Raw genomic sequence first — 11,967 nt, 5'->3', positions numbered from 1 at the left:
CTCGGAGCCCCCCCACCTTCCAGCAGGCGAGCTCCGACCAAAAGGGGAAATCGCGCCTTTCTGTGCGGTTTAAATATGTAAATTGTGAGAAGCGTAATTGGTCTTAAAGACTGTCCATCAACTCAGGGTCAACCCAACACAATCTCCCAACATTGTTCACTATCTCACTATCCAGAGGATGGAAAATGACTGTGAAGATCTAAAATATAAACTTGCTCATGTTTGCCTGAAGCATAGAGCTCGGTAATTTCACAACTATGGAAAAGGTCATTAACAGTAGGGGTGTTAGAAATGAGGTTGCACTGTAGCTTTTGGATTAAAAGGATTACAATGTTATTTCTGTAGAGTCTTAGTGACGAGTTCAGAATATTCAAGTACATGACATACTTTCAACCAAGGTATTTGAGAGAAAATTAGTAAAGGTAAAACATCTTGGACTATAAGATGTTAGGTAAGTTTGAAGATAACTCCTTCAGAATAGTATTCAGATTATTGGAATGTTGCACTACAATGCTAAGCTGTTAAAATAGATACATACACCCATATATATGTGCACACATACATTCACCTGAATAGTCTGAACTCATTGCTGTCAAGAAAAACTTCTCTGTTCACTGGAGCATGTCTGTTTTTCCCCCTTGTCTTAGAATCAGCATTTGGAAGAACATTTCAGTTCTGTAGTGTATGTGTGAATTCAATTATTTTTTACAATTGAGATATTTGTATGCTTAAGTGTAGTACCTTGAAACATTCATTTTCATCCAATTGCTACCTCCTGCCTTCTCAATATAGTATCTGAATTTTTTGATTGAAGGTTTATCAGTGTGCATTTTCTTGCTATGTTAAAAATTGGTCATTTCTGACTGCTGTAAGGAGGAAAAAAAAATTAAACAACCTTTAGGTAAGGATATATAGAAAACATATCAATCTCCTAAGTGGGGAATTTGACCATAAACTAGTTTTTTCAAAACATCAAAGCTAACTTTAAAGTATAGTGATAAACATATAATAACCAAGGTGTTAATACTCTTAAATACTAATGACAAATTTTGGTCTCTTTGTAAAAGATAATTGCTCTCAATCATCATGAATATTTTTTCAAGTCTTGAAGTATACTTTATCTATGACAAGGCAAGGGTTTTTTGCCTGTTAAAGTTGAAGGGTGTGTGCTTTTTGAGACACTAGCAAAGTCCTCTTGAATCTCTTCCTCATTGCACTAAAATGTCTGTGAGACAGCACTGTATATGGCTTCACACAAAACATTTGGACTGAGAATAGTCCTCTGAAAGTACAAAGACTGATCTTCCTTGTGGGAAATACAAATTCCCTGGTAGTCTTGGCAATGATGGTGTCACATAGTGAAAGGAGAGGAAATAGCTTCTGAAAAATATTATCATTCCAGTAGCTGTAAATGGGCTGTTAATTTTTTTAAGTATGCTTTTATCTGACTCTTTGTACAACTTTGTTTTTAACTAAGTGTAACTAGCTGCTTTTACTGAGTGCATAGACTAACAGATACTTATTCTTATCAGGTACCAGGTCATCAGTACACCAACTGACATTTTCATGGTGATGGAATATGTTTCAGGAGGAGAACTGTTTGATTATATCTGTAAAAATGGAAGGGTAAGAAGTAGTCCAACTCCACAAATCAATGACTTGCATTCTGTTATTGCTTTTGCAACCTTCCTGTTAAATGAAGGTTTGTTTCTTATGTATTCAGCATTAATTTTGCGGTTAGCAATTAAAATATACCTTATGACTACATCTTGCTTTGAAAATAAAAATGGTTATATATTAACGTTTCAGATTTTTATGTATGACTTTGTAGCATTTTTCCACTCTACTGAAGAATAAATTATACTGATATGTTAATTTACAATTACTGTGTACAAACGGATGGATATGTTACCCAGGTGGAGTAGCTGAAAACTTTCTTTAGTATAAACTATTATTGAAAAGCTACTGTTGTGCCCTTATTACCCTCTTCTACTAATAGATTGGTTTCTGTGAAAGTCCTAAAGTCACTTTGAAAAACCATCTAGATAGCCAGAATACTTTTAGTTAGTTGTTAGACTGAGCAAACTTTGACATGGATTAGGGTGTGTTTATAGGAAATACCCAATTAAGTCTGCTGTTTAGGGCTAGCTGTTAATAGGAGCATAAGCAGCATCCAAAATTTATCACTTATATACTGTTGTCAGCTTTCGTCAACTTTAATCTTATACCATGCTTAAATATCAAAGTTCATTGATATCCTAATTAGACAAAGTTAATGTTTGGGTGCTAATATTTCTAATTACTGGGTATATAACATCTGCTGTATAAAGTATCAAAACTATAAATGATAACTTTTTGTCATGGGAAAGTTTCCTTCAATTCATATAGAGGAAAATCAAGTTATCCTTCCACTGTCTCAAAATTGTTTAAAACCTTTGTTTGTCTTAGCTTGATGAGAAGGAAAGTAGACGTCTGTTCCAGCAAATCCTTTCTGGTGTGGATTACTGTCACAGACATATGGTAGTACATAGAGATCTGAAGCCTGAAAATGTGCTGCTTGATGCACACATGAATGCCAAGATAGCTGATTTTGGTAAGCATTGCTATTTTATATCTGATCACATTTCTGGTGTTATTTAGATCCTGTTAATTTAGATCCTGGCCCAACCCCAGGACCTCGCTCGCTTTTCTCGCTGCTGGCAGAGTTTGCAAAGTTCACTTCGAAACAGTTTCGAATTGCGAAATGCAGTCTTTACAAGTGGCTACAGTTGCAAACCCAAAACAACCACCTTTGAAGCAGAGCTCCCGCCTTTCTGTCTTTCGTGACAGCTTTTGCTAAAGCCTTCACTTCCACAGTTTTCTCTCCTTGGCTGGGCGCTGCTGACGAGCCACCGGCGACTTGGAGCAGAGCGGTGGTCGCTCTGCTATTGTCGGTGCGATGCCCTGGCTGCAGACAGGCAGCTGCGGAATTCACTCTAAGGCAGCTCAAAACCATTAACTGCAGTGTCTCTGAGACAAGAAACAACAAAATGAAAAGAGAACCCACAAAGGAATAAAACTCCCCTTAACAAAAGACCAAACAGCCAGCAAAGCAAAAACCATGCGGCAAAAAGGGAGCCAGCTGCTTGTTCCAACAGACTTTAAAAGCTCCCTCAAAACACACCCCTCCTCCCCCCCCCCCGCCCTCGAGATTGTTCCCAGCTGCACTGCTGGTTCTTAAAGACACAGTAACAAGTTTTGGGCACAGGTAGATGTGGAATAAAATAACATGGATTACCCCAGGATATATGGGAAATAATAAAAAGTGTATACTTGAATATCCTGATGGTAAGACATAATACAAGAAAATCTGAATGTAATCCAAAATGGCGTTCTTGCATGTGTGTAGAATTTATTTTCCTTTAAAGCTTTCTCTTTAAATCAGGTGTTTTCTGTGACTGGGTGCAATTGTGAACTGTCTTGTTTCATCTTGCTTAATATTTTCTCTGATAATGCTAAACAGACTTAGTTCCCCACCTTGCCACTTCAAAACTGACTCTTACTGTCTCTTTATCTGTTAAATGCAGATGCTTAGCTCTCTTGTAAGTACAGTGCAGGGAAAGGTCATCATATTTAAGAACCACATTGCTCTAGTAAAATACACTACTTCTAAGAAACTGCTCTAAATTCACTTTGAAAACTCTAAAGATGTGATTTTAAAATGTAATTAAAGCATAAAAGGTAAAATAAGAACAGTTTTGCAAACTCCTGTGCTTTTAGCTATATAGCTGCCTAACTAATCAGAAAGCTTAATTGTTTATACTAGCTGTTTAACACAGATGCTGCGAGGACTGGTAGCTAGTTCTTGGAACTGTCTGAATTGGGAAACCTGACCACATAAGCATAGTAAGGTATTCATAGTCTTGTAGGTGTAGTAGAAAATACTTGCCCTTGTAAAACACTTGGAGGTCCCTGAAAGATGCTAGGTAATGCTGAGTATTCTAAGTATAATTTAAAAGTATGGTGTTCAAGTACGTGGGTGCAAGTATGAAAACTAGATAAGCTGTGTTCTTTCATATTCTTCCCCCCCCCAGTAAAAGGGCATAATTTCTGTCTGAGTTCTCTGGCCTGTAGTGATTTTGATTATGCAGCCCTCACTGAGGAAACTAGAAGATATTTTACACAGCTATTCTAGAAGTGGTAATTCTTTAGTGATCATAGGGTATGCCAGAGGCTGGTGAACGAGGATGGCTTAGTTCTAAAGTACACTTTAATCACTAACAGTATTTAGTATAGCTTGATTTTTAAACTGCAGTGTTTCAGAAAACAGTTGAAGCAGTGTTAGTGTCTAAATTGTGGCAAGGCTGTGTGTACTGCTCAGTTTCCTTATTCTGTATAACCTCTTAAAGAATTTTAGGAAATTCTGTGGTAGCATCTTCCACTTTTGCATTTAGAAGTGAATATGGTTTTTAAGACACTTTCTTGTTAATGATCAAAATCCTATATTACTATGTTGCTCTCTCCTTTAGAGCAGCTTTGTTCTCTATCATGCTTGTGTAATCCAGAATGGATTAGTTTTTGTCTTGGAATTAATATGTTTTTGAACATTCCTAGGTTGTGTGCAATAATGGATTTATGTTACTCAAGTTTCTGGTAAACTAAATGCAGGATCGTGTGTCATTCTCATATAAAAATTTCAATCATTCCAAACAATTTTGCCTCCTTATTGAGATAAATTCGTTAACTTTCTAATTTGAATTACTAGTGATTTTTTTCTAGGTGGTATATGCAGTATGAAATCACTTTGTTCTGTGAATCTTTAGTAGTTACTCTTATATACTTTCAGGTCTATCAAATATGATGTCAGATGGAGAATTTTTAAGAACAAGCTGTGGCTCCCCTAACTATGCTGCACCAGAAGTAATTTCAGGAAGGTAGTTTCTTTTCTATTGGATGCATGTGTGCATGTACTTCAGTCATTTTGCTGCTTAATTCTAAAGGCTACAAAATAGTGTAATTCACAAGCTTGATACTAAGAAATTGTGGACTGAACTCTTAATTGCCTTGATAATTTTTCATAAATATTTAAGACTTTGAATTAGCTTTGAATAGTTTTTGTAAGATGGAGGTGATGTCTGATGTCCCAAATCCAGTGTGTACAGTGTACCTGAATTGGTTTAAAAAACTCATTTACAGCTCAGATCTTAGAAGTACAGATAGAAATACAGGCAGTCTACTGTGAAGTTGAGTAGCAGTGAAATATCTGCTGTAGAATTTATATTCAGTCCGAATTTGCTCAGTGATTTGTCAAATCTGCTGCTTTCATCTACCCACCCTAATACTTTTGCTGATTGGAGGCGAAATGTACGTTTTATTCATGCAGTAGCATAGAAGATGTGACAAGTTCTGCTATGTGGACTTGTCTTAAACTTCTTAGCCTCCAAGACTTGGAGGCTAGATGACTACATAGATTGCACTCAAACAGTGATAGCAATGTATAACATGGGCTTTCTTGGTAGTAGGTGCAAGTTTCTTTCAGTTTGCCATTATCTTAAATTGTATCTGTGGATTATTTTTATACAACAGAGAGGAAAACTAAGTACTTCTCTAGCTTCTGTTACATATGTGAAAAGGAAGGACACGAGTTCGAGGCATAGCACTAAATGGTATAGTAATTGCAGATTAGTTGTCCAAAGTTCATATACTCTTGATTAACATGATACAATTTAAGAATGTAGAAAAAAAATCTATTTAAATGTATTAAGCACAAATTCCTAATATTTAACTTTTTTCCCAGATTATATGCAGGTCCAGAAGTAGATATTTGGAGCAGTGGAGTTATTCTCTATGCTTTGTTATGTGGAACACTTCCATTTGATGATGATCATGTGCCAACCCTTTTTAAGAAGATATGTGATGGTATCTTTTATACCCCTCAGTACCTGAATCCATCTGTATCTAGTCTTCTGAAACACATGCTGCAAGTAGATCCAATGAAGAGAGCAACAATCAGAAACATTAGGTAAAATGTTAGCTGATATCTGATCAGAGGAGGCTGGAATGGTAATTTTAATGAAAATATGCAGAACAAATAAGTCATTCATATAGCTTGTCCCTGTTTTATAGTCTGAGATGAAAAATTCAACTTCTGGTTTTTTGGCTTTAGCTCTTGCTCTGATCTCCTGTGGCAAATGAAGTATCTATCGGCAGGCAGAGTAAAACAAATATATATGTTACATATAATAATTCTGAGAAATTCTAGATTTAAGACTGCTAAAGCAAGTCTGTTTACCTGCAGAATGGTTTGCAAAAACTGTACTGTATTGACTTCTCTGGGCAAGAAAATTATTTGCTGATATGAACTGCTGTTTTGTATTGTAAATGTCTGAGAGGAAGTTATGACTCTTTAACCTGATAACTATTGCTTTTATTCATATTTCTGCAGACTCAGAAAAATCATCTGTTGAGGCTGAATATTCCATGTATAAGATGGCACTCACTATTCTAGCTTGAAAACCCTGATATGAACCTGTGTATGAGTGACAATTGCTATGTAGGATACTGATAAGTTTAAACTTGCAGTTAGAGATAGCCATCATGGACTCCAAGATAGGATTCTGGAGAGGATGACCACTTTGACAAGTGGACAGTGGGTAGAATTTTAAAAAAACGTATCTTCATGCAATAGCATAGTTAGGTATTCCTGTTTTATTTGTAAGAAGCTCTAAGGAGAGAGCTCTGAAATACTACCTTAGTGAAGATGCTTCCTCTTTTAGGGTTGGAAGTTAGCAAGTTAGCGATGTTCATGTTCTTTCAGTAAAACAAAAATTGTGTTACATATATCACTTACTACTTCATTAAAATGGGAAGTACTTTCATAGAATCAGAATGTTAAAAGGTTGGAAGGGTCCTTAAAGATCATCTAATTTCAACCCCCGTGCCATGGGCAGGGACACCTTCCACTAGACCACATTGCTCAAGGCCTTATCCAACCTTGCCTTGAACACTTCCAGGGATGGGGCATCCACAACCTCCCTGGGTAACCTGTCCCAGTGCCTCACCACCCATACAATAAAGAATTTCTTCCTAATATCTAACCTAAGTTTCCCCTCTTTCAATTTGTACCCATTACTCCTTGTCCTATCACTACAGTTCTTAACGAAGAGTCCCTCTGTGGCTTCCCTGTTGGCTCCTTCAGATACTGGAAGGTGCTGTGAGGTCTCCAGGCTGAACAGCCCCAACTTTCTCAGCCTGTCTTCATAGGGAAGGTGCTTCAGTCCTTTTATTGAGTTAGTCTCCCTCCTCTGGACTTGCTCCAACAAATCCATGTCCTTATGTTGGGGACACCAGACCTGAATGCAGTATTCCAGGTAGGGTCTCACAAGAGCAGAATAGAGGGGCAGAATCACCTCCCTCGCCCTGCTGGCCATGCTGCTTTGGATGCAGCCCAGGATTACATTGGCTTTCTGGGCTGTGAGCACTCACTGCCGACTCATGGTGAGTTTTTCATTACCCATCAGCCCCAAGTCCTCCTTTGCAGGGCTGCTCTCAATCACTTCTCTGCCCAACCTGTAGGTGTGCCTGGGATTGCTTCGACCCAGGTGTAGGGCTTTGCACTTTCTTTTGTTGAACTTGATGAGGTTTGCACAGGCCCACTTCTCAAGCGTGTCAAGGTCCTTCTGGATGGCATCCTTTCCCTCCATCGTGTAAACTGTACCACACATCTCAGTGTCATCAGCAAATTTGCTGAGGTGGCCCTCAATCCCACTGTCCATGTTGCTGACAAAGATGTTGAACAGTATTGGCCCCAGTACCCACCCCTGAGGGACACCACTCATCACTGGTCTCCATGTGGACAATGAGCTGTTGACCACAACTCTTTGCATGCAACCAGCTAGCCAGTTCTTTATCCACTCAGTGGTCCATCCATCAAATCCATATCTCTCCAATTTGGAGACAAGGATGTCATGCACGACAGTGTCAAATGCTTTGCACAAGTCCAGGCAGAAGATGTCAGTTGGCATGCCCCATCCACCAATGCTGTAGCCCTGTCACAGAAAGTCGCCAAATTTGTCAAGCATGATTTCCCCTTTATAAAGCCATGTTGGCTGTTAACAATCACCTCTGTTTTCCATGTGCCTTAGCATAATTTCCAGGAGAATCTGCTCCATGATCTTGCCTGGCACAGAAGGGAGACTGACTGGGCTGTAGTACCCTGGGTCTTCCACTTTCCTCTTTTTAAAAATGGGAGTTATATTTCCCTTTTTCCAGTCCTTGGGAACTTCACCTGACTGCCACGATTTTTCAAAAATGATGGATAGTGGTTTAGCAACTTCCTCTGCCAGCTCCCTCAGGACCCATGGATGAATCTCATTGGATCCCATGGACCTGTGCACATTCAGGGTCCTTAGATGGTCTCGAACCTGATCTTTTCCTACAGTGGGCTTAGGGTCTTCATTCTCCCAGTCCCTTTCTTGACTTGGGGGGTGTGGCTGGAGCACTTGCCGTTGAAGACTGAGGCATAGAAGTCATTGAGAAGACTTGCAGAAATCAAAGCACTGAGAACTAAACATTGTAAAACTTAAGCTAAGTTCCTATCCATTCATCTAAGTCATGTTAAATAAGTCTGAAAGAGAAGTGATATGAAAAAAGATGTTGAAAAATGTTGACTACAGAGCATGGATGGATTTTTGAATCCTAAACAATTTTGTCCTATGAGACATCATCTCAGTTTAAAGGATAAACTTTGGAGTTTAATTGACTACCTTAATTTTTCTAGTATGTGCATGCAAAGAAAGAAGCCCACTGTAACAAATAATAACAAAATATTCAGTTATTCAACTAAAGCTGTGCTTTACAGTTGTATAGGTAAAGCTTTTTCTACTTCTAAGTTAATTGCTTGCTTATGATGAAAGTACATTTTGCTCAATGCACTTGTGCTGAGGCATGTTCTGAGGCTAGAGCTTGGTCAATATAACTGCTCTTAAATCTGTAGCAAGTCTTTATGCTATGGAGTAGGATACTTATAAAATTAGCATCATGCCATATCCTTTGACTAGTTAAACAGCTTACTCTAGGCACACAAAACTACTTCATTTTTTTTCTGTATGATTGGGCAACCTAAGCATTTGGTTCCTTCTATATATTTCCTTTTCACTTTTAGCCTATGGATACACTAGTAAAGAGGTACAGATCGACTCTTCCATAGCCTTCCCTCAACTCTTTAAGGCTTGAAGAGACAGCAAGGGGGTTTTCTGAATGGAAAACTCATAGGCAGCTTGTTGGGGGTGGGGAGCATGTGACTTCAGTGTTCAAACATCTACCAAAAAAACTATTTGGTATCAAGATTTCTTTGTTAGGTATTCTTATGTATGTACTTGGGGAGGGACAGCTTTGATTGGGTAGCGTACAAATTTCCATTGAAAATATCTCAAAACTAAAATTGTTTTTCTTTTTACTGCCACTAACTACAAACCCAATGCCAAAACCACAACTATTTATATAAAAAGCTGGTTGACTTATACAAAGATATTATTCGTGATCAGGTAGTTGAAACCCTTAGAGGAAAGAGGCATTTTTCAATCTCCTGCAAAATGTCTAGCAAAATCTTGTGTGGGAGATGATTACTTTTCATTATGTACTGTTGTGCTGCACAGAAGGGGACTTGGACTGACAACTGTTGATCTTTTTTGTATAGACTAAGAATAATTTTATTTTTAAAATAATTTAATAATAAAAAGGCTTGCTTTGCATATATATACTCAGATTTTATTTTTACATCTAGAGAACATGAATGGTTTAAGCAGGACCTTCCCAAGTACCTGTTTCCTGAAGACCCATCATATAGTTCTACCATGATTGATGATGAAGCCTTAAAAGAAGTGTGTGAGAAGTTTGAATGCACTGAAGAAGAAGTGCTAAGTTGTCTATACAGCCAAAATCATCAGGACCCTTTAGTGGTTGCTTATCATCTCATTATAGATAATCGAAGAATAATGAATGAGGCCAAGGACTTCTACTTGGCTACAAGCCCACCGGATTCTTTTATTGATGATCACAATCTGTGTCGACCTCATCCTGAAAGAGTGCCATTCTTAGTAGCTGAAGCACCACGTCCCCGCCATACTCTTGATGAGCTGAATCCACAGAAGTCAAAACACCAAGGTGTAAGAAGAGCGAAGTGGCACTTGGGAATACGGAGTCAGAGTAGACCAAATGATATCATGGCTGAAGTTTGTCGAGCAATTAAGCAACTGGATTATGAATGGAAGGTAAAGAATAAAGAGTCTTTACAGCAGACAACAGTAAATTTTTGTTTGAGCTGTGTAATTACATAGCCTTGAAGTATGAAACTGTGTTCTCCTGTGCTGTGGAAAATAGTCTCATGTGCCTGTACTGGCTACTTGTGCTTGCTGTGCAGGAAGGGTTTTGGGGGGAAGGCTATTTATGCTGACAGGAATAATCTTGCTAATGTGTTTAATCTTTCTACTGGGGCTCTGGGAATATGTTGAGTGGGGTGTTTGGGGTTTTTTGGTGTGTTTTTGTTGGGAAAAAAAAAAAAGCTCTGTCAGGTAAACCTGAAATCACTTGATAATACTAGTGAGTTGAAATAAGAAAAACAATGTGCAGAGCTTCTTAAACAGTTCTAGTTACTAAGTCAAATCTCTTGTGTACTAGGTTGTAAATCCATATTATCTGCGTGTTCGAAGCAAGAATCCAGTGACAAGTGCATATTCCAAAATGAGTCTACAGTTATATCAGGTGGATAGCAGGACATACTTACTGGACTTTCGTAGCATTGATGGTATGTAAAGACTTACATAAGTCAATGGACTTGTAAGGGGAATAATTTTAAATGCAAACATGTCTTAACTTGTTTTAAGTGATGTAAGTGTTGCCCTTTATTAGTTTAAGCCAAGCTAGATCTGCATTAATGTTTCTTTATTCCTTCCTTGTCTAGTGTTCCTATGATCAGATGGTTAGCTGTTTCATTCCTTAAATAATCACTTTTTAGCTATATCAACTCTCAAACCGCTCCATTTTGTGTCTGCACCAGCGCTAATATTGCTGGTGCAAAAGGGGAAGGATTGTTGGAGGTGAGTTTTGAATCAACCTAAACTGGTTTTGTGGCCTCACCCCCAAATTTAAACATTAATTTAGATCTGAAGTAAGTATGGGAACATATTTTCCTAGTGAAGATAAAGCTTGGCATTTAGGCGTGCAAATTTGACTTTAGCTGTACATTGCTGTACTGCATCTGGCTGAGATGGAGTTAACTTTCTTCATTGTAGCTAGTATGGTACTGGTTTTGATCTGTGACTAAAACAGTGTTCTGGCTATTGCTGAACAGTACTTGCACAGTATCTAGTCTTCCTGTTTTCTCACTGTGGTGCACTCAAAGAGTAGGCTGGGAATAGCCAGAGATCTGCCGGGATGAACCACGCTTCTCATAGAGATATGATGGAACTCCGTTTATTCTATTGTCAGACCCATAGTTATACTCTAATTCTCCAAGCACACATAAGCAAGCTCCATACTATTGGGTTACAGCTACTGTTCACACGGCCTTTAATAGCAAGCGATTGGTTACAGATTGATATGCACGCGACTAACATAAGTTTTTCTCTTTCTATGGTCAGCATCCCCCTCCCCAACATCCTGTCGGCTTGCCACATCAGCATTGCTCCTCTCTTTTTTCTCTAGTCAAGGACAGTTCACTAATATAGCTTGGATTGTGCATGTATACATGTCCCTGTTCACTCAGCCATTTCTCTACAATTCCCTCTTTTTCTTCTTGCACAAGCCAAGCCCAATGAACAACTTTCTCTAAAGCTTTCCATATGCACCCAAAACCACAACAAATTATTATTGCTACAATTACTAGTGTAGCTAGCAGACGTAATCCTTCTTGAACCAGGTTTCCTAACCACCCTGTCAGACCGAGCAAGGACAGCCACTCAGAGAAGCTGTCTGTGTGGATCTGTATAT

The 11,967-nt window shown here is 38.4% G+C and overlaps 1 protein-coding gene across 1 annotated transcript in view; it reads left to right on the top strand.

Annotated features, from left to right (window-relative positions):
- The window catches only part of LOC103613020 (5'-AMP-activated protein kinase catalytic subunit alpha-1), a 29,076-nt gene that overhangs the window by 11,351 nt on the left and 5,758 nt on the right, over positions 1-11,967 (top strand). Inside the window, exons 4-9 of the mRNA XM_017730414.1 lie at positions 1,533-1,626; positions 2,449-2,593; positions 4,826-4,913; positions 5,777-6,001; positions 9,764-10,250; positions 10,657-10,783. Coding sequence (XP_017585903.1) covers positions 1,533-1,626; positions 2,449-2,593; positions 4,826-4,913; positions 5,777-6,001; positions 9,764-10,250; positions 10,657-10,783 — 1,166 coding nt within the window. The remainder of the gene's footprint in view (positions 1-1,532; positions 1,627-2,448; positions 2,594-4,825; positions 4,914-5,776; positions 6,002-9,763; positions 10,251-10,656; positions 10,784-11,967) is intronic.

The sequence above is a fragment of the Corvus brachyrhynchos genome, unplaced genomic scaffold (assembly GCF_000691975.1).
Source record: "Corvus brachyrhynchos isolate BGI_N302 unplaced genomic scaffold, ASM69197v1 scaffold113, whole genome shotgun sequence".
In the NCBI taxonomy this organism is placed as follows: Eukaryota; Metazoa; Chordata; class Aves; order Passeriformes; family Corvidae; genus Corvus; species Corvus brachyrhynchos.
Note: the sequence above shows the minus strand (reverse complement) of the source record. Positions and strands in the feature narration are given on the sequence as shown.